At 43.0% G+C, this 26,221-nt stretch overlaps 1 protein-coding gene across 2 annotated transcripts in view; it reads left to right on the top strand.

Moving 5' to 3' along the window:
* The first annotated feature begins 1,190 nt into the window (after window positions 1–1,190).
* LOC105723933 (survival motor neuron protein) overlaps window positions 1,191–26,221 on the top strand; it is a 45,135-nt gene continuing 20,104 nt past the window's right edge. Inside the window, exons 1-2 of one of the 2 annotated variants that reach the window (XM_012462199.2) lie at window positions 1,191–1,427; window positions 25,329–25,400. In XM_012462199.2, the coding sequence (XP_012317622.2) occupies window positions 1,347–1,427; window positions 25,329–25,400 (153 nt within the window). In that variant the 5' untranslated portion in view covers window positions 1,191–1,346. Of the gene's footprint in view, window positions 1,428–2,297; window positions 2,757–25,328; window positions 25,401–26,221 lie in introns of those variants that run through there. The other variant, XM_012462198.2, reaches the window with a different exon arrangement.

Genomic DNA, 26,221 nt, shown 5'->3' with positions numbered 1-26,221 from the left:
CCACATATTGCCTCTACATAGTTACTAATTTTGTACATTTGGCCAACATCATCCCATTCTCCCCTTCCTCCACAGATATTTCTTATATACTATATAGAAGCCAAGGGTATTTTGGGGTAAGCCCTCAAAGTTCCTCTGGTGGACTTAAAAAAATTATACTATGTATGTATATGTGAGCCATTTGGCAACTCTAGGTGCTTAATAAAGAATACTGGAGGCTGGGCACGGTGGCTCACACCTGTAATCCAAGCATTTTGGAAGGCTGAGGCGGGTGAATCACTGAGGTCAGGAGTTCCAGAGCAGCCTGGCCAACACAGTGAAACCCCAACTCCACTAAAAATACAAAAATTAGCCAGGTGTGGTGGCAGGTGCCTGTAATGCCCCCTACTCAGGAGGCTGAGGCAGGAGAATTGCTTGAACCTGGGAGCGGAGGTTGCAGTGAGCCAAGATCCTGCCACTGCACTCCAGCCTGAGTGACAGAGCAAGATTCTGTCTGAAAATTTATATATATATAATACTGGAGGCTCGGGAAAGTGGCTCACGCCTGTAATCTTAGTACTTTGGGAGGCTGAGGCGGGTGGATCACTTGAGGTCAGTAGTTTGAGACTAGCTTGGCCAACATGGTGAAACCCTGTCTCTACCAAAATTACAAAAATTAGTGGGGCGTGGTGGCGGGCGCCTGCAATCCCAGCTACTCGGGAGGCTGAGGCGGGAGGATCGCTTCATCTCGAGAGGTCAAGGCTGCAATAAGCCGAGATGGCAATGGCACCATTGTACTCTTGCGACAGAGTGGGACCCCATCTCAAAAGAAAAAAAAAATGCGGGGCGCCGTGGCTCACGCCTGTAATCCCAGAATTTCGGGAGCCCGAGGTGGGCGGATCATCTGAGGTCGGGAGTTCGAGACCAGCCTTACCAACATGGAGAAACCCCGTCTCTACTAAAAATACAAAATACGAAAGAAAAAAGAAATTGGACTGGCGTGGTGGCGCATGCCTGGAATCCCAGCTCCTTGAGAGGCTGAGGCAGGAGAATTGCTTGAACCAAGGAGGCAGAGGTTGCGGTTAGCCAAGAATGTGCCATTGCACTCCAGCCTGGGCAACAAGAGCGAAACTCCGACTCAAAAAATTAAATTAAGATTGGGAAATATAACACCGTGAAATGAAAGGTTTGAGAGAAATGAAAAATACACTCCACAAAGGTGGGAGGGCAATAACCACACGTAGAAAGCGTGAGAAGTTACTACAAGTGGCCCTCCAGGCCACCGTGCTGTTCCGCTCCCAGAAGCCCCTTAGGCGGAAGTTGTTTTAGAAGGGAGGGGCCCCACGCCGCGCACCCGCAGGTTTGCTATGGCGATGAGCAGCGGCGGCAGTGCCGGCGGCGTCCGGGAGCAGGAGGATTCCGTGCTGTTTCGGCGCGGCACCGGCCAGGTGAGGTCGCGACCAGTGTAGCCTCACTATCGGCGCCCTCACTACGCTCCTTCCCCAGCCGCGGGACAGCATCAACTGGATCCGCTCACTGGAATTGTGGTCGGCGTTCGTCTACGTCTTTTCCCACTTCTTTCCCTGCGAACCGCATCTATAAGCTTCCTCGAGCAGTTTCGGCGCCTTGATGGCTTTGAGTCGAGGCCCTGTCGCGACTTAACTGTAACTTATTTTGTCCACTCCTCTCTGGCGGGTGTGGGGGAGGGGGGGCATTAGGCCAGGGTGAAGCTGGGAAACCAGTTAGGAGTCTGTTAAAATTATCCAAACTTTAGATTCAGATGTTATTAACAGAGTTAAAGTGTTTGGATTCTGGATATATTTCGAAATCGGAGGCAACAGATTTTTCAGATAGATTCGATGATGGAGGTTTTCCTGAATAGTTGAAAAGATAAAGTTGATTTTTACTGAGATGTGCTGAGATGGGAAAGAGAAGATTGCCGGTAGAGCAGGTTTCTCAGTTCAGTCTTGGGCATACATAGTATGGCGGGGGGTGAATTTGGAGTGAGAGAGTAGGAGAAGAGAAATTCAAGGCAAAATTTGACCAGCCTGAGCAACGTAGTGTGACTCCAAGTCTACAGAAATTAAAAATACAAATCCAGGATTTCAAGACGGGCTTTGTAGTGCTCGCCTGTGGTCCCAGCTACTTGGAAGGTTCAGGCCTTGAAAAACTCAGGGAGGTGGAGGCTGCAGTGAGCTGTGATTGTGCCACTGCACTCCAGCCTGGGCGACTAAGCCAGACCCTGTCTTAAACAAAAACATCTGTAGACATATGAAGGAATTTTATTAAAAAAAATTTTTTTTTTTAGAGACAAGGTCACTCCCTGTTGCCCAGGCTGGTGTGCAGTGGCTGATCATAGCTCATTGCAGCATCGATCTGTTGGCCTCAAGCGACTCTCCTGCCTCAGCCTTTGGAGTAGCTGGGTCTAAAGGAGTGAGCCACCACGAAATTTTATTATAAATGGAGAGTAGAGAAATCGGGCAATAAATGGAGGGAGAAGTGAGTTAAGAGGGATTTTAATATGTGTGTGTGTGTGTGTGTGTTTTTAAGACAGGGCATCTTGCTTTTTTGCCCAGATGCAGTGGGACAATCGTGAATCACTGCAGCCTTGAAATCCTGGATCCTCTCACCTCTGCCTTCCAAAATGCTGGGATTACTGGTGTGAGCCATTGCACTAAGATGGGAGCAACATGTTTCAGCATGATTGTGGATTGATAGGAAAGATAAGAATGGGAAAATTGATATCGGAAAGAGAATTGCTAGAACAATGTCCTAGGGTAGGTAAGAAGGGATGAATTTGGCCTTCGTTGGAAACATTACTGGTTCTTGTGGTGACAGCTATATAGTTACACATATATGATACGTGAATGGGCAGATATGATGGCAGGAGATTGTGAAAGTTCTCTTGATTCTTACTGTTCTCTCAGTGAAAGAAGCAACGTTATTAGGATGGGAGAGGAGAGAGAAGATGGGAAGTAGATAGTTCTTTAGAAGAGGGGGCAAGGGTTAGACTAGGACAGTTCAATGGAAATGTTGCTAGGCAACATGAAGGCCTACTAGAGATCTGTGGTCATGAGTTGAAGGAGACCAGATAGCAAGATTGTGTATGAGGACACCCACAGAGTAAATGGAGAGTTGAAATTCATACGGTTGTAGTTTTACCACGTGGATATGAAGAAGTGAGGGGGGAAGTACAAATGAGTTATCTTAATGATTGACCATGGAATTTTTTTTTTTCTCTGAAGTGAATAAATTGAACCAAAGACCATGGAATTTAAGCTGGCTAAGAAACGAAGTGAGGACTTTAAGACCCTGAGAGACAGTTTAAAAAGTGGGAGGATCAATGTATTGCCAGCCCTAGTGAAGTGGAATGATTGTCCCCATCAAACTACTAATAGGAATAAGCTGCAGAGCCTAGAAGGTGGTGGTTGGAGTGAGATTCTTGAAACTGCATTTATGGAGAGGTTTTGGTTATTGGTTATAATAAATAAACACTGTAGAAGTGAATGAGTAGTGGCTAGGCGTGATGGCTCACGCCTGTGATCCCAGCACTTTGGGAGGCTGAAGCAGGCAGATCACGAGGTCAGGAGATCGAGACCATCCTGGCCAACATGGTATGGTGAAATCCCGTCTCTACTAAAAATAAAAAAATTTGCTGAGTGTGGTGGCGCGTGCCTGTAGTCCCAGCTACTCGGGAGGCTGAGGCAGGAGAATCACTTGAACTGGGGAGGTGGAGGTTTCAGTGAGCCAAGATCACGTCACTGCACTCCAGCCTGGGGACAGAGTAAGTAAGACTCAGTCTCAAAAAACAAAACAAAAAAAGAAGTGAGTAGCTGAGATTGGGGGTTGTGTCAGTTCATTCTCACACTGCTACTAAGACATACCTGAGACCAGGTATTTATAAAGATAAGAGGTTTAATTGGCTCATAGTTCTGCAGACTGTACAGGCTTCTTCTGTGGAAGCCTAAGGAAACTTATAATCATGGTGGAAGGTGAAGGGGAAGCAGCTACAGTCTTCACATGGCCAGCAGGAGAGAGAGAGAGAAGGGGGATGTGCTACATACTTTCTTTGTTTTGTTTTGTTTTACTTTCAAACAACCAGATCTTGTGAGAATGCTTATCAGGAGACAGCACTAGGGGGATGGTGCTAAGTCATTAGAAATCACCCTCACAATCCTGTCACCTCCTACCAGGCCCACCTCCAGTCCTGGGGATCACAATTCAGCATGGTATTTGGATGGGAACACAGAGTCAAACCATATCAGGGGATGTACAAGATTGTGGTGGAGAGGAGTTTAGAGACCTGCAAATATAGAGTAGTTAAAGGGATCATCTACATATGTAATTAAGTCACCAAAAATTATGACAGGAATAGTGTTGGAGAGAGAACTGCAATGTAAATGTAAAGGAATGAGAAAGAGTGACTCAGGAGGCTATAGATTACTGCAATAGGAAGCAACAATAGACTGTGAGTCTGGTGACAAGATTTTCTGTTTTTTTTTGTTTTTTTTTTTTGAGACAGGGTCCCTTTCTGTTGCCCAGGTGAATGCAATGGCGTGATCACAGCTCACCACAACCTCTTCCCAGGTGCAAATGATTGTCCCACTTCAGCCTCCCAAGTAGCTGGAACTACAGATGCTGACTGCCATACCTGGCTAATTTTTGTCAGGATTTTGAAAGCTGGGAATTTTTAGAGAAGAATGGTCGTAATCTGGAAGTGCAAGTAAGGAGCAGGGAAGATTTCTTCCCCACACCTCTATTAGGGACAGTGATATGAAGAGTGTGGAGGAGAGAAGAGAAACACCTGTCATTTTAGATGGCTTCAAAGGAAAAGACATCCTCAGGGAGAGCTAGATTTTACTTAGAGCAAGAAACGAAGGGATAATTCAGAGGTTAAAGAGTGGGATTTTGTTGATTACTTAAGACAGCACAGTAAAATTTTCAGGAAGTGGTAGGAGAAGGTAGAAGATGGTGGAGTGTTGGGAATAATTTGAGAAATCTGAGCTACTGGAAGTGACTGAGAATCAGATATAAAGGTAGTTCTGATGGTCTATTCTGCCTGCCGTTGCTGTGTGATGAATCTGCCAAAACTTAGTGGCTTCAACAACAAAGAACATTTTAGTATTTCTCATAGTTTCTGTGAGTAAGGAATTTGTGAGGGCCTTGCTGGGCAGTTTTCATGCAGCTGTCTCGTGGTTGCGTCTGCATAGTTGCTAGAGCTATAGTAGTTGGGAACTGAGCGGCTAGGGATTGGCAGGCTAACTCTTTTTTTCATGTAGTCTCATGAAGATTTCTTTATGTGGTTTCAATGTGTGGGCTGGTTTGGATTTCCTTATAGCATGGTGGCCTCAGTTGGATTACTGTTTTGTGATCCTTCCCATCCCTCTTTGTCCCATCCCCAGACAACCACTGATCTTTCTGTCACCATAGATTAGTCTGTATTTTTAAGAATTTTATAAACATGGAATGATTCAGTACCTTTTTTTGTCAGGTTTCTTTTACTTAGCATAGCTATTTTGATTTTTATCCATTTTATTGCTGAGCAGTATCCCATTGCATGTATGTATTATACTATATCCATTTGGGCATTTGGGATAAAGCATTTGGGATTTTTCCAGATTGGGACTGTTAACAAGTAGAGCCACTATGAATATTAGTGTATGAGACTAGTATTAGTGTATCGCCAAGGCTGGCAGATCACTTGAGCCCAGAAGTTTGAGACCAGCCTGGGAAACATGATGAAACCCCTGTCTACTTTTATTTTAAAATCAAAAATTAAAAATTTTCTATAAAATTTTTTTTAAAAATTTGTATAGACATACGCTTTCATTTTTCTTGAGTAAATACTTAGGTCACAGGGTAGACGTATTTTAAGTCTTTAAGGAGCTGTCAGACTCTTCCTCAACGTGGTAGTTGTAGCATTTTACTTTTTAAAAAATATATATATATATATTTTATTGCGTTTTAGGTTTTGGGGTACATGTAAAGAACATGCAAGATTGTTGCATAGGTACATATATGGCAATGTGGTTTGCTTATTTTTGTCAGGTTTGTCAAAGATCAGATGATTGTAGATGTGTGGCGTTGCCTCCAAGGCCTCTATTCTGTTCCATTGGTCTATATCTCTGTTTTGGTACCAGTACCAAGCTGTTTTGATTACCGTAGCCTTGTGGTATAGTTTGAAGTCAGGTAGTGTGATGCCTCCAGCTTTGTTCTTTTTGCTTAGAATTGACTTGGCTATGCGGGCTCTCTTGGTTCCATATGAAGTTTAAGGTGATTTTTTCCAGTTCTGTGAAGATCATTGGTAACTTGATGGGAATCGCATTGAATCTATAAATTACTTTGGGCAGTATGGCCATTTTCACGATACTGATTCTTCCTAACCATGAGTGTGGAATGTTTCTCCATCTGCTTGTGTCCTCTCTGATTTCGTTGAGCAGTGGTTTGTAGTCCTCCTTGAGGAGGTCCTTTACATTCTTTGTTAGTTGTATTCCTAGGTATTTTATTCTCTTTGTAGCAATTGTGAATGGCAGTTCATTCTTGATTTGGCTCTCTTTAAGTCTGTTGTTGATGTGTAGGAATGCTTGTGGTTTTTGCACATTGATTTTGTATCCTGAGACTTTGCTGAAGTTGCTTATCAGTTTCAGGAGATTTTGGGCTGAGGTGATAGGGTCTTCTAGATATATAATCATGTCATCTTTAAATAGAGACAGTTTGACTTCCTCCTTTCCTAATTGAATACCCTTTATTTCTTTTTCTTGCCTGATTGCTCTGGCCAGAACTTCCAATATTATATTGAATAGGAGTGGCGAGAGAGGGCATCCTTGTCTAGTGCCAGATTTCAAAGGGAATGCTTCCAGTTTTTGCCCATTCAGTATGATATTAGCTGTGGGTTTATCGTAAATAGCTTTTATTATTTTGAGATACGTTCCGTCAGTACCTAGTTTATTGAGAGTTTGTAGCATAAAGAGCTGTTGATTTTGTCAAAGGCCTTCTCTGCATCTATTGAGGTAATCGTGGTTTTTTGTCTTTGGTTCTGTTTATGTGGTGAATTACATTTATAGACTTGCATATGTTGAACCAGCCTTGCATCCCCGGGATGAAGCCTACTTGATCATTGTGGATAAGCTTTTTGATGTGCTGTTGCAATCAGTTTGCCAGTATTTTATTGAAGATTTTTGCATCTATGTGCATCATGGATATTGGCCTGTAGTTTTCTTTTCTTGTTGAGTCTCTGCCGGGTTTTGGTATCAGGATGATGTTGGTCTCATAAAATAATTTGGGAAGGATTCCTTCTTTTTGGATTGTTTGGAATAGTTTCAGAAGGAATGGTACCAGCTCCTCTTTGTACGTCTGGTAGAATTCGGCTGTGAACCCATCTGGATCTGGGCTTTTTTTGGTTGGTAGGTTATTAAGTGCTGCCTCAACTTCAGCCCTTGTTATTGGTCTATTCAGAGTTTTGACTTCTTCCTGATTTAGGCTTGGGAGAGTGCAAGTGTCCAGGAATTTATCCATTTCTCCCAGTTTTACTGGTTTATGTGCATAGAGTTGCTTGTAATAATCTCTAATGGTGGTTTGTATTTCTGTGGAATCTGTGGTGATATCCCCTTTATCGTTTTTTATTCCATCTATTTGATTATTTTCTCTTTTTTTTTTTAATCTGGCTAGTGGTCTGTCTATTTCGTTGATCTTTTCAAAAACCAGCTCCTGGGTTTATTGATTATTTTGAAGAGTTTTTTCTGTCTCTGTCTCCTTCACTTCTGCTCAGATCTTAGTTATTTCTTGTCTTCTGCTAGGTTTTGAGTTTTTACCATTTTACTTTTTAATATAGCAGAGTTTAATTGAGCAAAGAATAGTTCAAAGTTGGACAGCCCCCAAAACTAGAATAGGTTCAGAACAGCTCCCCCATTTTACATTTTGACCAGCAATGTATGAAGTTCCATTTGCTCAGTGTCCCTGAAAACACTTAGTATGGTCAGTTGTTTTAGGCATTCTAATAGATGTGTAGTGGCTTCTCGTGATTTTAATTAGCATCTCCTAGTGACCAGTGCTGCTGTTGATCATTTCATGAGCTTACTTACCATCCGTATGTCTTCTTTGGTGAAGTGTCTGTTAAAATCATCTGGGTTTTTTTTGAGGGGGGGAGACAGTGTTTCACTTTGTTGCCCAGGCTATTGTGCAGTGGTGCAGTCACACAGTCTACTGCAGCCTCTACATCCTGCACTCAATCTTCATGCCTCAGCCTTCTGAATAGCTGAAATTACAAGCACGCACCACCATGCCTGGCTAATTTTTTAAATCTTTAAAATTTTTGTAGAGACAAGGTCTTGCTATGTTGCCTGTGTTGTTCGTGAACTCCTGGCCTCAAGCGATCTTCCTGCCTCAACCTTCCATAGTAGTGGGTTTGCAAGCATGAGCCCCTGCACTTGGCAATTTACCCATCTTTTTTTTTTTTTTCCAAACGGGGTCTTGCCCTGTCACCAGGCTGGAGTGCAGTGACACCATCTCAGCTCGCTGCAACCTCCACCTCCCTGGTTCAAGTGATTCTCCTGCCTCAACCTCCCGAGCAGCTGGGATTATAGGCACCCGCCTCTGCACCCAGCTAATTTATATATTTTTAGTAGAGACAGGGTTTCACCATGTTGACCAGGATGGTCTTGATCTCCTGACCTCGTGATCCACCTGCTGTGGCTCCCAGAGTGCTAGAATTACAGACGTGAGCCACTGCACCCAGCCTACCCATCTTTGTTTTTTTTTAATTAATTTATTTATTTAAAAATGTGCTATTTTTAATTTTTGTGGGTACATAGTAGGTATATTTATGGTTACATGAAATATTTTGGTATAGTCATGCAATGCATAATAATCACATCAGGGTACATGGGGTATCCATTACCTCAAGCATTTATTCTTTGTGTTAACAAACCATCCACTTATACTCTCTTATTTTGAAATGTACAATTAAATTATTTTTGACTATACTCAACCTGTAGTGCTAGCAAATCCTAGTTCTCATTTATTCTTTCTATTTTTTCTTGTACTATTTATTTATTTATTTTTTGCATTTTAGGTTTTGGGGTACATGTGAAGAATATGCAATATTGTTGCATAGGTACACACATGGCAGTGTGATGTGCTGCCTTCCTCCCCATCACCTGTATCTGGCATTTCTCCCCATGCTATCTCTCCCTAACTCCCCACCCCCCCAATCCCTCCTCTGTTTCGACCTGACAGACCCCAGTGTGTGATGCTCCCCTCCCTGTGTCCATGTCTTCTCATCGTTCAACACCCACCTATGAGTGAGAACATGTGGTGTTTGATTTTCTGTTCTTGTGTCAGTTTACTGAGAATGATGCTTTCCAGATTCATCCATGTCCCTACAAAGGACACAAACTCATCGTTTTTGATGGCTGCGTAATATTCCATGGTGTATATGCGCCACTTTTCCCTGTCCAGTCTATCATCCATGGGCATTTGGGTTGGTTCCAGGTCTTTGCTATTGTAAACAGTGCTGCAATGAACATTCGTGTGCATGTGTCCTTATAGTAGAACGATTTATAATCCTTTGGATATATACCCAGTAATGGGATTGCTGGGTCAAATGGAATTTCTATTTCTAGGTCCTTGAGGAATCGCCACACTCTTCCACAATGGTTGAACTAATTTACACTCCCACCAACGGTGTAAAAGTGTTCCTGTTTCTCCACATCTTCTCTAGCATCTGTTGTCTCCAGATTTTTTAATGATCGCCATTCTAACTAGCATGAGATGGTATCTCAATGTAGTTTTAATTTGCATTTCTCTAATGACCAGTGATGATGAGCATTTTTCCATATGTTTGTTGGCCTCATGTATGTCTTCTTTTGTAAAGTGTCTGTTCATATCCTAGTCCACTTTTGAATGGGCTTGTTTGTTTTCTTCTTGTAAATCTGTTTTAGTTCTTTGTCGATTCTGGATATCAGCCCTTTGTCAGGTGAGTAGACTGCAAAAATTTTTTCCCATTCTGTTGGTTGCCGATTCACTCTGATGATTGTTTCTTTTGCTGTGCAGAAGCTGTGGAGTTTGATTAGGTCCCATTTGTCTGTTTTGGCTTTTGTTGCCAATGCTTTTGGTGTTTTGGTCATGAAGTCCTTGCCTACGCCTATGTCCTGAATGGTTTTGCCTAGGTTTTCTTCTAGGGTTTTTATGGTGTTAGGTCTTATGTCTAAGTCTTTAATCCATCTGGAGTTAATTTTAATGTAAGGTGTCAGGAAGGGGTCCAGTTTCTGCTTTCTGCACATGGCTAGCCAGTTTTCCCAACATCATTTATGAAACAGGGAATCCTTTCCCCATTGCTTGTTTTTGTCAGGTTTGTCAAAGATCGGATGGTTGTAGATGTGTAGTGTTGTCTCCGAGGCCTCTGTTCTGTTCCATTGGTCTATATCTCTGTTTTGGCACCAGTACCATACTGTTTTGATTACTGCCATGGAATGTTTCTCCATTTGTTTGTGTCCTCTCTTATTTTGTTGAGCAGTAATTTGTAGTTCTCCTTCAAGAGATCCTTTACGTTCCTTGTTAGTTGTATTCCTAGTTATTTTATTCTCTTTGTAGCAATTGTGAATGACAGTTCATTCTTGATTTGGCTCTCTTTAAGTCTGTTGTTGGTGTATAGGAATGCTTTTGATTTTTGCACATTGATTTTGTATCCCGAGACTTTGCTGAAGTTGCTTATCAGTTTCAGGAGATTTTGGGCTGAGACGATGGTGTCTTCTAGATATACAATCATGTCGTCTGCAAATAGAGACAATTTGACTTCCTCCTTTCCTATTTGAATACTCTTTATTTCTTTTTCTTGCCTGATTGCTCTGGCTCTACCCATCTTTTAATTGGATATTTTTGTTTTTGCGGTTTGAGAGTTCTTCATATTTGATGGGTACAATAGCTTTATCAGATAGGTAACTTGCATGTATTTTCTCCCAGTTTACAGCTTGGTTTTTCATTGTGTTAACAATGTCTTTTTAAGAACAGAAAATCTTAATTTTGCTGAAATCTAATCTTTCCATTTGTTTCTTTGATGATTTTGAGAAAGGAGGTAAAAAGAGACTAGCTAGGCCGATAGTTAGGCAAAGAGTCCTTGGTAGAACTTCCTTTCTAATAAAAAGCAGCCCAAGAAATCATTTCTCTTCTAACAAAGAGCAGCCTGATCTTTCAGGATAAGGCTGATCTTTCATGGATAAGGCACAGAGTGGGAGCTTCCTGGGTAATCAGCAAGCTTCGCATACGTATGATGGATCCCAGTAACACAGTGGACCTAGTGAGCACATTCCTTTTTTTTTCTTTTTTCTTTCTTCTTCTTTTTTTTTAATGTATTCAGATAAGGAGGCTGGAAGCTTGCACATTGTGGGTTGACAGGGATGCGTGCAGCTGCATGGAGAGAAACGGTGGGGGACATACCTGGGGCCAGGCATGTCCACCATGGAGGCTCCACCTCCACTTTTTTAGCACATGCACAGTAGGAAAGAGATGGGGCACAAACCTGGGGCCAGGGATGCCCACCATGGAGGCTCCACCTCCCCTTTTTTTTGCTCAGGCCAAGGACCTGCTTGCATAACAAAAGGTTGGCATGGGGGCTGCCAGAGATTCACACTCTCTGCAGATGGCACACCTGATCCTAATTGGTTTTTTGCTCCCTATGTAGATAAGATATCCCTTCCCCATTAGCTCATTTATAAAAACTCTTGCATTTCACTGTGGAATGGCAGCCCTTTTGGAAACCCCTCTCTGCAGCAGAGGGCTGTTCTCTTTTGCCTATTAAACTTCTGCTGTAACCTCACCCTTGGTGTGTCAGCATCCTTGATTTCCTTGGCTGTGAGACCAAGACCTTCGGGTGCCACCCCAGGCAACAAGGCCATTTCAGTTTGTTCTTTTGTTATAGGCAATCCATGATCACAGATTTTTTTTTCTCTCTCTTTTTAAACATTTTAGAGTTTTAGTTTTACACATAGTTCTGAAATCCATTTTGAGTTAATTCTTGTATGTGGCTCTACGTAGGCGGAAATTTGATTGTTTTTGCATCAGGATTTCTAATAGTCTAACCACCATTTGTTGAAACTACTATGCTTTCTCTATTAAACCACTTTTGTAACTTTAGTTAAAATCAGTCATGTATATCACAGGGCTATTTCTGACCCTCAGTTCTGCTACATTGTCTATTAGTCTATATTGATGCCAGTACTATACTTTTAATTACTATAGCTTCAAGAGTATGTCTTGTAAACCAAAAATAAAATTATAGCCTCCCACTCCCAGCCATCTGAATGGACCCATCCTCTCAGCCAAGGGCATTCCAAAATTAACCTGAAAAACTAGTTCAGGCCATGATGGAAAGCAGGAGCTGGACATGTCTCATCATACCCTGTTCCCTTTTGGAATTACTGAAAGAATAGACTCTTAAAGTCTGGTAAGAAACATTTACAATCTACCCTCTCTGAAGCCTGCTACCTGGTGGCTTCATCTGCATGATAAAACCTTGGTCTCCACAACCCCTTATGGTAACCCAAACATTCCTTTCTGTTGATAATAACTGTTTCAACTAGCTGCCAATTAGAAAATTTTTAAATCTTCCTGTGACCTAGAAACCCCCCTACACCCACTCTCAGTTGTCCTCCCTTTCCTGATGGAACCCATGTACATCTTACATATATTGATTGATGTCTCATGTCTCCCTAAAATGTGTAAAACCAAGCTGTACCCCATCACCTTAGGCACATGTCATCAGCACCTCCTGAGGCTATGTCATAGGTGCATCCTTAACCTTGGCAAAATAAATTATAAATTGATTGAGACCTGTCTCAGATACTTTTAGTTTACAGTCTTAAAGTTAAATAATGAAAGTTATCCAGCTTTGCTCTCTTGTTGTCCTTAGTATTTCCATATAAACTTTAGAATCAGCTTTTCAATTTAATACACTACTTTTCTCTTAGATCGACAATTAAATATATTTGATGCTAATGGTTTTGTTATTTTTAAAACCCAAGTTTTCCTGGTTATATCTTTATTGGATGAAGCTTATCTTCAGTAGATTCCCCTGGAAAGGCTAGTGAGTACAGTATTCTTCCACATTTTAAACTTTTCCTAGTCTTGCTACTTCAAGGACTGCTAAGCTGCATATAAAATTATTGGCTCATACTTGTTCCCCATAAATTTCTGTGAGAAAGTCTAATGATAACTGATTTTCTTTATTTTGTAAATGACTGGTCTTTTTGTGCAGAAGCTCTCAGGATGGGAGGGGGTTGTTCCTCCCATCCTTAAGAATTTTTCTTTTTTTAAAATTCCTAACCCCTAGACCACCAGGGAGATTGTTTGTTTTTGTTTTTATTCTTCAGGGACCCCATTTATACATATGTTAAATACTGTTTGCCAACTTAACCATTTTGCTTTTTATTTATTTTTGTTCTTTTGGTTCTTTTTCATGCCTTTGCTTTGGTGCTCCTTAGGTTTTCAGTCAGATATATTTGTCCTTGGGTACCTTGTAATCATTGTCATTGATTTTTTTTCCTTCCGTCTCTTCTTCGTTTGATGTCTTCGTTTTCTTTTCACTTTGAAATTACTTGTTTCCTGGTCTGGCAATAACAGTTGAGATATGAGGAGTTTGAGTTGCCTTACGTCTGTGTATCTTGCTTTAAGACTGCACTCTTTGCCAGGTGCAGTGGCTCACACCTTAATCCCAGCACTTTGGGAGGCCGAGGCGGGCGGATCATGAGGTCAAGAGATCGAGACCATCCTGGCCAACATGGTGAAACCTCGTCTCGACTAAAAATACAAAAAATTAGCCAGGCGTGGTGGCACGTGCCTATGGTCCCAGCTACTCGGGAGGCCGAGGCAGAAGAATCGCTTGAACCTAGGCAGCAGAGGTTGTAGTGAGCCAAGATTGCAGCACTGCACTCCAGCCTGGTGACAGAGCAAGACTCCGTGTAAAAAAAAAAAAGAAATCTGTTTTTGCAACAACCGGGGCTGCAAGAAAAAAAAAAAAAGACTGGACTCGTCTACTGATGTAGTGGACTTTGGTTTCCCTTAACATTAGTGCCTTTTGCAGTTACAGGAGAATCGATGTTGTTAAAATGCACACTCTGAGTGAAGAGAATCCCCAAACAGGCTTTGTGTGAGCAACATGGCTGTTTATTCATCCAGGTGCAGGCGGGCTAAGTTCAAAAAGAGAGTCAGCAGAGGGCAGTAGGATAGGATTTGGTTTTATAGGTTTGCGGTAGACAGTGGAAAGTTGCAGAAGTTACATAAGGTGGTATTTTGCAAGCTGGCAGGGGTTCGTAGAGTCTGGAGTCACAGTGTTGACCAAGGTTGATTAAAAAGTCCAATGGCCTTATCAATTGAGGCCAGAATAGGAAATAGAAGAATGTCTCTAGTTAGGTGCCACAGGGGTTAATTGTTCTTCCACTTTTCATGGTCTTCCAGTTACGTCAGGTTTCCTAATTCAGGAAGGCCATCCAGAGGTATATGTGCAGGTCACGGGAGTCGCCATGGCATCCGTGGCACCGTCAGTCAGCCTAAAAGACCTTACATTTCTGTCTTTTTACATTAGTAATATAAAGGACAAAAAAATGAAGAGTGGAGGGCAGCAGAATATTAGGAAGGCCGGCACAGAGGGGTGATGGGGCAATGTTTCTCGGGGCTTCTTTAAGCAGGATTGGGGCGGCACAGAAAACTAAAAATGGGAAAGAATTTAGACTGCTGGGAGATCTCAGGGCAAGGTGTGATATTGTGGGGTTGTTAGGAGGAGCGTTTATCATATTGAATGATTGGTTATTTCTTGTATACGATTTTGTAGGAATTGAGAGATTAATTGGAAAACACAGGGTCCAAATAAGAGAATGAGAAAGATAGGTATCAGAGGACTAAGGATTGGAAGAAGCCATGACTCCCAGTTAAAGAGTGTCCAGCCAGGTCCAGAATAACCATTTGCCTGATTAGCGAGCTTTTGGGCTCTGTCTTTTAATTTTATTGATGACATCATATATGAGGCCGGGCTGGTTTACATAAAAACATCCTTCATTTAGGAATAGGTAAATACCTCCTTTTTCAGCAGTCAGTAAATCAAGACCTCTGGTTTTGGAGGACAACTGCAGCTAGGGAATTTACTTGAGCTTGAAGAAGGGTTAGTGATTGAATTAATTCTGCAATGCTAGCAGAGAAATCATTAGAGAGGTTACAGAAGATGATGATTGAAGTGGTAAGGCCTGCTATGCCTGTGCCAAGTGCAGTAGTAATTCCTGACCCTACAAGTAAGGGGATCAATGGAATGATCCTCTTGTGTCATGTCGGGACCACAAAGGGGAACAGGGAGGCTTTTGTCTCTGTTGGCAAACTGAATTTTGGGAGTAAGGAAAACTAGGGTACAAGAGCCTGTCCAGTTGATAGGAAGCCACATGTAAGAAGAACCTCAGAGGAAAATAAGTCCTTGGCTTAGACAGAACTGGAAGTGTAAACTGAAAAGGTGAGAAAGTGTTTTGAGGGGGCTGGAGCTTTGGACCCAAATGCCAAGGGAACCAGCAAGGGCTGTGGCTGTTAAAGGTTCTAGCAGGGTTTGGCAGGGTAACTGTGGAGGGAGAGCTTTTGTTTTCATGGTGTATGAGGAAGCATGTGGTATCTATAAGGAACTACTCACTTTCATTAATAAGATTGGGCATGAGCAGAGAATGGGAGCAAGATTAAGAGTGAGTATAAAAGAAGAGAAGAGGACTTTATTGGGGTGGAAGAATTGGAGAGTTCTCTGCCACTGAAGATTATCGATCCACTCTAAGAGAGAATTAAGGGTGGCAGCCTGAGGGTAAAACCATGAAATATCAGAATTGCCTGGAGGAAAAGTGTAAACCGACAACTTAAACAAAAGCAGGGCATATAAAAGTAAATGAGTACAGTGAATTTGAGCACAGTTAAACAGAAAGTAATAGAATTCTGAGGTGTGGTTTAAGTAGTAGGGGCAACTGCGTTAAATAGCGGTGTTAGGAAAAAGATGCCTACTGAAAGTAAAAGGTATGTTAGGTTTATATAGGGTTAGTCTTCCACTTTGGGGATACGGGTGAGTTTAAGAGAAGTCGGGGAAAGAGTACTTGCCACTTCCAGGAGGAGATGGAGGAGTCAGGCCGATTGATGGACACAGCTTTATCCCGGAATGATGGACCTACTGGGGAGGGTCTTGTAGATGGACAGCGGTTGGGGTGCTATAGATGACCAGGAAGGTTCCTGTCCACCGAGGTTGCGGAGACCAAGGGATTAGGCTTTTAACTAGGGCTGACCTTCCGGCTAGGGTGTTTTCACATGGCCAGGTGCCTGAAGTGGGTAAGAGGAAATTAGCAGCCTGGCGAATTTCATGTCTGGCCTGTTGGAGGACTGGAAGATAGTCACCAAGAGGACTGGTGTCTGGAATAAGGTTAGGCCCAAGCAGAAACGTACAGCCATATAGGAGTTCGAAGGGGCTATACCCTGTGGGTTCTTTAGGAGTGGCTTGAATTCTGAGTCCTCTGCAGTATATAACTCTGGCTTTGGCTGGGAGGAGAGTGACCTTAAGGAGGGCCTTTATGAAGGGGGCATTGATAATAGAGGACCCCTGAGTGGTGAGAAAACCTCTTTCTGCCCATATGGCAGCATGGTGGTGTAGGATGTGGAAGGCATAGAGTTAGTATAGATATTAATATGTAGTCCTTTGGCAAGAGTAAGAGCATGGGTTATGGCAATTAGTTTAGCTTGCTAAGAAGTAGTGGAAGTAGTAGGGGAGTGTGGCAGCCTTGATAATAGATGAATAGGCTACAACAGCATAGCCAGGTTTGGCTGTGCCAACCGACTGGGCTTGGAGGAACTGCCATCAGCAAACCATGTGTGTGGTCTGGGTCTGGACTAGGAAAAAGGAATATAGGGAAATGGGGAGGATGCTATATGGATTAGGGAGATACAGTCATGGGGTTCAGGGTTTGTGTTTTGTATTACGTGAGGGGCTGGGTTGAGTCAGGACTGAGAACAGTGGTTACTGTGGGTGCTTCAATAAATAGTGAATGAAGTTGGAGGAGGCGAGAGGTGGAAAGTATGTGTGTAAGCTGTGAAGCAAAAACTAAACTTTGGAGGTTGTGAGAGCTATAGAGGGTAAGTGGGCATAGCCTGTGATTTTGAGGGATTCTAAGAGTATCAGGGCGGCGGCAACTGCTGCTGCACGCAGGCATGAGGGCCAACCCAGGACTGTGAGGTTAAGTTGTTTGGTTGAAAAGGCTGCAGGCTGTGGGCCTGGCTCCTGTAAGAATTCCAATGGCATAGCCTTTTATTTCTGCTGTGTAGAGGGAAAAAGGGTTGAGAGGAGTTGGGGAGCACTAAAGTAGGAGCAGTCTCTGAGGGCTTTTTTAAAGAACAGAAAGAATAGGGAAAGCTAAGTTTCCTTTTGTAAGTTCATAAAGTGGTTTGGTTAGGGGAGCAAAACCTGGTATCTAGAGATGAAAGTATCCTACAACACCTAGGAAGGAGAGCAGCTGTTCAGTGGATGGGGTTGGGGTTTGGGAAATTAACTGGATACGGTTGGCAGGGAGAGTGCATGTATACTGGTGAAGGATTATGACAGATGCATAGAAATTTGGGCTTTAGAAAAAAGCATTTTTGAGGTCAGTAACAGAATAGTGAGTTGTGGAAGGGGGTATGGAAGATAGGAGGGCACAGGGATTTGGTATATAACCAGATGAATGGGAAGCACTACCTGATTAATAAGGCAAAGGTTTTTGACTAACCTGTAGGACTTGTCCGGTTTATGGACGGGTAGGATGGAGGTGTCATAGGGAGAGTTAGTGGAAACTGAAAGGCCGTGTTGTAGTAAGTGAGTAATAACAAACTTTAGGCCTTTTAAGACTTGTGCTGGGATGGGGTGCTGGATGGGATAAGGGTGGTTAGGTTTTAAGGGGATGATGAGAGGTGAGTGACTTGTAGCAAGGCATGGGGAGGTGGTGTCCCGCACCCTAGGGTTAAGGTAGGGGGACATGAGGGGAGCTATTGAGGGAGGTACAGGTTCGGGAAGGAGGGTAGCAATGAGATGTGGCTGGTAGCCCAGAAATAGTTAAGGAGACAGACAGTTTTGCTAGGATATCTTGGCCTAACAGGAGAACTAGACAAGTCGGGATGATTAGGAAAGAATGTGGAAAGGATTGCTGGCCTATCTAACACCAAACTTGGGGAGTTTTGAGAGGCCTGGAGTCCTTGCCATTAATTCCCACAACAATTTTGGAGCCAAGGAGTCAGGTCCTTGAAAAGAAGGCAGCATGGAGTGGGTGGCCTCCATGTTGATTAAGAAGGGGATGGGCTTATAGGAGGACATGTAGTGGACAAAACTTCTTGAACACCGTACTGAGTAAGGGAGTGACTTTATTCGTCTGGTAGCTGCAGCAGGCTAATGCCTTAACAACTGAGCTCCCCAAAGAGCAATTCATTTCCCTTTTTTTTTTTTTGAGTCAGAGTTTCACTCTTGTTACCCAGGCTGGAGTGCAATGGCGTGATCTCGGCTCACCGCAACCTCCGCCTCCTGGGTTCAAGCAATTCTCCTGCCTCAGCCTCCCGAGTAGCTGGGCATCACGCCCGGTTCATTTCCCTTTTTAAGGCTTATAACTCTAAATGAGGAGCAGAGGTGAAACTCTGTCATTGCCCATTGGGAGGGCACCTGACCTCACAGTCCTTGGCTTTTATTGATTTGCTAATTTATATTTGGAAAGCACAGGAAGGGAAGAAGGGGAAGGGTTACAGGAGCTGAACAAAAGCAGTAAATCACTTGGGGGCAGATGCAACTCTAAGTGGGGGGGGCGTCTGGATTGTGCAAACATGGAGTATGTGATGGGGACAGGTTCCTGGGTCAGAGGAAGAACATTTCTCTGCTATATTCTCAAGGTTTGTAGGTAACATAGACACCAGTTACAGAAGGGGAGTTATTTTCCCAGCCCTCAGGCCTCACTGCGGCAAGGCCACTGGCATCAGTTAGTTGCCTGACTGCTGACTTCAGCTTCTTGCTATTTTACCTTTTCTAACAGCAAGCAACAGGCAGAAAATAAATGGCTTTGCCTCACAGGCTTACCCTCCACCGTAAGAGTTACCTGAAGCTTGGCATCTGTGATGGTCCAGGGGGCCTCTGAGAGGTTCAGGCAGCATCAGTCTTCAGCTGCCAGGCTGCAGCGACGTGAGTCGGACAGTCCAACTTCCAGTGGCGCCCGCACAGACAGGGCGGGGCTTAGGAGGAATCCCGGGCTGTGGGCATTCCTTGGCCCAGTGGCCAGGTTTCTGACACTTGAAGCAAGGTCTGGGAGGGGTGGCTGGACGCTGCAGTCTGGGCACTTTGAAGTCTTTGTGAGCTGGTGGTGTGGCTGGGGTTTGTCTTATGGCAGAGGCAAGCATTTGTACTTCTGAGATGCACTGCTGCCAGGCAGCTTCTTCCCTATTACTGAACACCTTGAAGGTGAGATTGATTCTGTTGTGGGGTTTGAGGGCCAGATTCTAATTTCTGTAGCTTTTTGTAATGTCAGGGGCTGATGGGGTGATAAAATGCATATTAAACATTCTTCAGGGGTGGAGTAGAAATAAGGATGACGTCTAAGTTACTCCAGGTGAGTAATGGGACTGGGTGAAGTATTAGAACTCTTGTATATATATAGTAGGATCTGATGAAAAGGAGCCTAACTGTCGGCTGATTTGGGAATGGTCAGGTAAAGAGAAAGGAATGTGCATCCTAACTATGCCTTCGGCTCCAGCCACCTCTCTAAGGGAATTGTTGGGCAGGGGCAGGGGAGTTAGCCACGGGACTAAACTGTAAGCTGGACTGGGTATGAGGTGGGGAGGTAACAGGAAGGCCATAAGGAGGTGGGTTGTGGGCAGAAGAAGAGGAAGGAGACTCTAGGGAGTGGGGGGTGGGCCTGGATTAGGGCCTGGTTTAGACAAGTGGGAGGAGAAAGGTTGGAAGGGTTGATGGACAAGGAGGACTCTGGGTCACTGGCAGAGGCAGGAGGGGCAGATGTAAAGAAGAGAAGGAAAATTTGGGACGGGTTGCATTGACAGCAGAGATTAGGGAGGGATTGGAGTGTAAAAAACTGCCTGGACGTTGGGCACCTTAGGCCATTTGCCCATTTATTGACAAAAATTGTTTAGGTCTCAAGGGTAGAAAAATTGAAAGTTCCATTTTCTGGCCATTTGGAACCATTGTCTAATTTGTATTGAGGCCAGGCTATGTTACAGAAAAAAAAAAGAGAGACGTTTAGGTTTCAGATCGGGCAATAGTTGAAGAGGTTTTTGGTTTTTTAGGACGTAGGCTAGAGGCGAAGACAGGACTAGAGGGCGGAATATTGCCCTAGCAAAGAAGGTAAGTTAAGGAAAGGAGTAGCGTAGAGACTAGGAGGAGCGAGCAGCTCCCAGGGTTTTCAGCAAGAGTCCCTGACTGATTCCTGGGCTGTGAAGTGGGTGAGTGATCAAGTCAGGCGTCTGCGTGATTGACCACACACCAAGGGAAGACCGTCTTCCCGAATCCGTGACCGATGTCGGAGTTTTTGTGCACGTGGATAGAGTGTCTCCTTTGCCTCTGCTTAGAGAGGGAGACTCATCTCTGAAACTTTTCTCCTTAGGATTTAAAGGAAAAGAGAGAGAGAGGGAGATTTGTCTCCTTGGGATTTAAAGGAAAAAAGACAGGGAGACTTGTCTCATTAGGATTTAAAGGAAAAGAGAGAGGGAGACTGCTTACCCGACCAGAAGGTGGTAAGAGCTGTTCGGCACACTAAGTGAGAGCTGCTGGTCTGGTCTGATGTGTTGAGGTCTCTGGTATCTTCCAAGAGAGGGAGCGTTTGTTCTACTGGCCCGAGCATAGAAAGTCAACACCAAGACAAAAGTATGCCAAATTGCAGGGTCTTTATTGCCAGCGGCCACGGAGGACTCGCATCTCTCCAACCCGTGGCCCCGAAAGGAGGGTGTCAAGACATTTTATACCCGTAAAACCACCTCGGGGGTGAGGGTGAGGGGCAGGGGTGGGGGTGAGGAGCTTCAGACATTCCAGTGGATTCCTGGGCATAGATGAGGGTGAGGGGCTCCGGACATTCCGAGGGCCAGGGGACTTTTGACATTCTGATTGTTACTTAAGTGGTTCACAAAAGTCAAGATAAGCATTTGTTTACACATTGTCTGGGTAGGGTGGAAATCACAGACCTTAATTACTTATTACAAGTCCCAGGGGCCAAGATGGCGTGGGTTTGGACTGGTTGCCTGTCACATTAGGGTTACAGAGAGCAGTTTCAAGAGAAAGCCAAAGTATGGTTGAGGTATGCAGTTTTATGGGGCTTTTACCATGTCACAGTTGACAGGGGGCCGGTCTCCCCAAAGGAGTACCCCTGTCCTGGGTTTTGTGCACCAAATGTTAAAATGCACGCTCTGAATGGAGAGACCCCTCAAACAGGCTTTATGTGAGCAACATGGCTGTTTATTCACCCAGGTGCGGGCAGGCTGCATCCAAAAAGAGAGTCAGCAGAGAGCAGTGGGATAGCAGTTGGTTTTATAGGTTTGCAGCAGGCAGTGGAAAGTTACAGAAGTTACAGTTTAGGGTGGTTTTTTTGCAAGTTGAGAGGGGGTCGTAGAGTCTGGAGTAATGAAGTTGACCAAGGTCGGTTACAAAGTCCAATGGCCTTATCAATTCAGCCTGGAATAAGAAATAGTAGAAGAATGTCTCAAGTTAGTTAGGCGCCACAGGGGTTGATTGTTGTTCCGCTTTTCATGGTCTTCCAGTTATTTCAGGTTTTCTAATTCAGGAAGGCCATCTAGAGGTGTTTATGTGGGTCATGGGAGTCGCCATGGCACCGTCAGTCAGCCTAAAAGATCTTACAGATGTGTCCTCTAATTTTGTGATTCTTTATCTCTTCAGGACCACCTTCATTTTCTACTGTTTGCTTCCCTTCTTTTTTTTGAGACAGAGTCTCACTATATCACCCAGACTGGAGTGCAGTGGTGTGATCTTGGATCATTGCAACCTCTGCCTCCTGGGTTATAGCAATTCTCCTGCCTCAGCCTCCCGAGTAGCTGGGACTACAGGCATGCACCACCACGTCCAGCTAATTTTTGTATTTTTAGCAGAGTTGAGGTTTCGCTGTGTTGACCAGGCTGGTCTCAAACTCCTGACCTCAAGTGATCCACCCATTTCTGCTTCCCAAAGTGCTGGGATTATAGGCGTGAGCCACCATGCCTGCCCCCCACCCCCTTTTTTTTTTTTTTTTGTTTTTTGAGACAGAGATTACAGCAGTGAGCCATTGGACTCAGCCTGTTTTTATTCCTTTTACTAAATCTCCAAGAAACATCTCCCATTCCAAGTGGGAATGTAACCTTAAACAAGTCAGTTAACCTCTTTGTGATTACTTTTCTATTATTTTTTTTTTTACCGGATTAAACTGCATAAATTAACAGACCTATGTGATTACTTTTCTTACTTGCAAAATGACTTAACGATTTTAAGGACCTTTTTTTTTTTGGAGACAGGGTCTCACTCTGTCGCCCAGGCTGGAGTGCAGTGGCACAATTTCTTTTTCTCTGATACTCGTTCACTGCAGCCTCCCCTTCCAGTTCAAGCAGTCCTCCCACCTTAGGCTCCTGAGTAGCTGGGACTACAGATGTGCACCACCACACCCAGCTAATTTTTGTACTTTTTGTAGAGATGAGGTTTTGCCATGTTGCCCAGGCTGGGATTACAAGTACTTTTTATCATTTATATATATATATATATATATATATATACACACACACACACACATTTATTTATTTATTTATTTTGAGACAGCCTCACTGTGTTGCCCAGGCTGGAGTGCAGTGGCGTGATCTCGGCTCACTGCAACCTCTGCCACCTGGGTTCAGGTGATTCTTCTGCCTCGACCTCCCGAGTAGCTGGAACTACAGGCACGTGCCACCACGCTTGGCTAATTTTTTTGTATTTTTGGTAGAGATACGGGGTTTCACCATGTTGGCCAGGCTGGTCTCAAACTCCTGACCTCGTGATCTGCCTGTCTTGGACTCCCAAAGTGCTGGGATTACAGGTGTGAGCCACTGTGCCCAGCCAGAAGTACTTTTTATCATATAGCAAGATTGACAGTTTTACACTGGAACACATTTATTTCTATATAGTAGAGATTAACAGGGTAATGACAAGGCTGGGTGCAGTAGCACACACCTGTAATCCCAGCACTTTGGGAGGGTGAGATGGGCAGATCACTTGAGGTCAAGAGTTTGAGACCAGCCTGACCAAAATGGTGAAACCCGTCTCTACCAAAAATACAAAAATTAGCCCAGCTTGATGGCAGGCACCTGTAATTCCAGCTACTTGAGAGGCTGAAGCAGGAGAATCGCTGGAACCTGGGAGACGGAGGTTGCAGCGAGCCAAGATCGTGCCACTGCACTTCAGCCTAGGTGGCAGAGCAAGACGCTGTCTCAAGAGAAAACAAAAACAAAAATAGGAAAATGACAAAAAATAATATTACAACTCAATGAATTTTATAACAAACTTTTTTGGAATTCATTGACTAATACTGTACCAAATCCAGGATACTTTATAGTATACCAAATCCAACTCTGCTCTGTAGTATAAATTTGATTCTATTTGGACTTGTCTCACTAATCCCTCATACAGTGTATTTTATTTTTTATTGAAGTAAAAAAAAAATGGTCATTTTAGCCATTTTTAAGTATACAGTTCAGTAACATTAAGTATTTTCATATTGTTTTGCCACAGATCTTCAGAACTTTTTCATCTTGCAACCTAAAACTACCCATTAGCATATCCCCATTTCTCCTTCCACTTAACCCTTGTTAATCATCATTCTTTCTAGTTCTATGAATTTGACTCCTTTAGTTACCTCACATAAGTGCATTCTTATAGTTAGTGTGTTTGATTTTGCTTCCATGCCTCTTTGTTGTTGTTCATGCTGTAGTTGGAATGCATTGTTTTGTCTACCTATGCAAATCCTATTGTTTTTTTGTTTTGTTGTTGTTGTTTTGAGACAAGGTCTCAATTTGTTACCCAGGCTGGAGTGCAGTGGCTCCATCTCTACTCACTGCATCCTCGACTTCCTGGGCTCAAATGACCCTCTCACCTCAGCCCCACAAGTAGCTGGGACTACAGGCATGTGCCACCATGCCCAGCTAAATTTTTGTATTTTTAGTAGACATGAGCTTCTTACCATATTGCCCAGGCTGGTCTCGAACTCCCAGACTCAAGCGATTCGCCTGCCTCGGCCTCCCAAAAATGCTGGAATTACAAGCATGAGCCACCGTGCCTGGCCCAAATCCTGTTGGTTTTTATTTCTTAGGCCTGTTTCCTCCATATGATCATTCAGTATACATTAAATTTCTTTCCTTTTCAATTAAAATACTTACTGTTTATATTTCACATTTTGATGTTTGTTCAGAATTGCTTAATACTGTTTTTTGTTTTGTCTTATATGACATAAATCCCTAGTTAGATCGTATCTCTGGAAAGTAACATATTTCCATCTATCTCACAGTGACTTTTATTATTATTATTATTATTATTATTTTGTTGTTGCTGTTGTTGTTGTTAGACAGGGTCTCCCTTTGTCACCCAGGCTAGAGGGCAGTGGGATGATCATAGCTTACTGCAACCTCCAACTCCTGGGCTCATGTAATTCTCCTGCCTCAGCCTCCCAGTTAGTTGGGATTACAGGCATGAACCACCATGTCTGGATAAAAATATTTCCAGGTGTGGTGGAAATGAAGGAAGGAAGGAAGGAAGAAAGAAAGGAGGGAGGGAGGGAGAGAAGAAAGAAAGAAACGAAAGGAAAAGAAAAGGAAAGAAACAGAAAATTGGTACCAGGAAAGCAAGAAAGGGAAATGGAAATAAAAAATAATAATGAAAATAAAACAAAAATTAGTCACTGTTAACAATTTGTATCCTTATAATCTAGAAACATTATAATTTCAAGACAAAAAGTTACTTTGGATGATAGATTCTGAAGTCACAATAGCATTCCCATAGTCTAGATGAAGTCAAGTTTTATCTGATCTTAATTGAAATAAATGTAGCTGGCTTTGAACAAATCTACTCATGATCTGTGGGTAGGAATTAAATTGTAGGGGCATTCACTTGATAGGATTCATTCTTAGAACATTTACCTATGTCCGGCTTTGGGAGTCAAGTCACATAACCTCTAAGCAGGTAAGTTTCTTGTGGCTTTATTTGGGATTTTAAATATTCATTTTCAGTGTAATTTGGTTATGTGTGGATTGAGATGACTCTTGGTACTAACATACATTTTCTGATTAAACCTACCTGATCATGAGTTGTTTTTATTTCTTACCCTTTCCAGAGCGATGATTCTGACATTTGGGATGATACAGCATTGATAAAAGCATATGATAAAGCTGTGGCTTCATTTAAGGTATGAAATGCTTGCTTAGTTACTCGTTTTCTTATTTTCTCTTATTACTCATTTGGAAAAGACTTGATAACATAAAGTGTTAAAGTACATGTTACTCAGTTTTCATTTTGAAGAGTAGTTGGTAATATGGGTTATTAAATCAGGTGGTGTCTTCCTTGAGAAGTTGATAGCCTATATATGTCATCCTTTTTGTGGAGGCAATTTAAATAAAATTTAAAACATTTATTCCTGACTGGGTGCGGTGGCTCACTCCTGTAGTCCCAGCACTTTGGGAGGCTGAGGCGGGTGGGTCACTGGAGCTCAGGAGTTCAAGACCAGCTTGGCCAACATGGTGAACTTCTGTCTACTAAAAATACAAACATTAGCCAGGCGTGGTGGCATGTGCCTGTAATCCCAGCTACTTGGGACACTGAGACAGGATAATCACTTGAACCTGGGAGACAGATATTGCAGTGATCCAAGATCGCGCCACTGCACTCTAGTCTGGGCGATTGAGACTCTGTCTCAAAAAAAAAAAAAGTATTATTTTTAGTATTTTTATATTGTTTCAAACTGTGGAAGTCCTCTAATTGAGATTAATAGGAAAAGAACTGTCTGAATTATAATTTTAAACATTTAACAAGCATTTAATAAAATGATGACAATAAATAGCAGTAGTACAGCAATTAATACTTATAGCATGCTGACAGTGCTTTACATGCTTTGCATATGTTAAATTAATCTAATCATCCCAAATCCTATGAGTTGGGTATGAAGTCAAGTGTTCCTGTTGGGTAGGAATATACAGTTCTTTTAGGAAGTGTAGTGTGGTTCTGTGGCTC

This window comes from Aotus nancymaae, unplaced genomic scaffold (genome assembly GCF_030222135.1).
Source record: "Aotus nancymaae isolate 86718 unplaced genomic scaffold, 86718_ANA_hifiasm-v0.15.2.pri h1tg000014l, whole genome shotgun sequence".
Taxonomy (NCBI): Eukaryota; Metazoa; Chordata; class Mammalia; order Primates; family Aotidae; genus Aotus; species Aotus nancymaae.
This window is presented reverse-complemented; position numbering and strand designations above follow the sequence as displayed.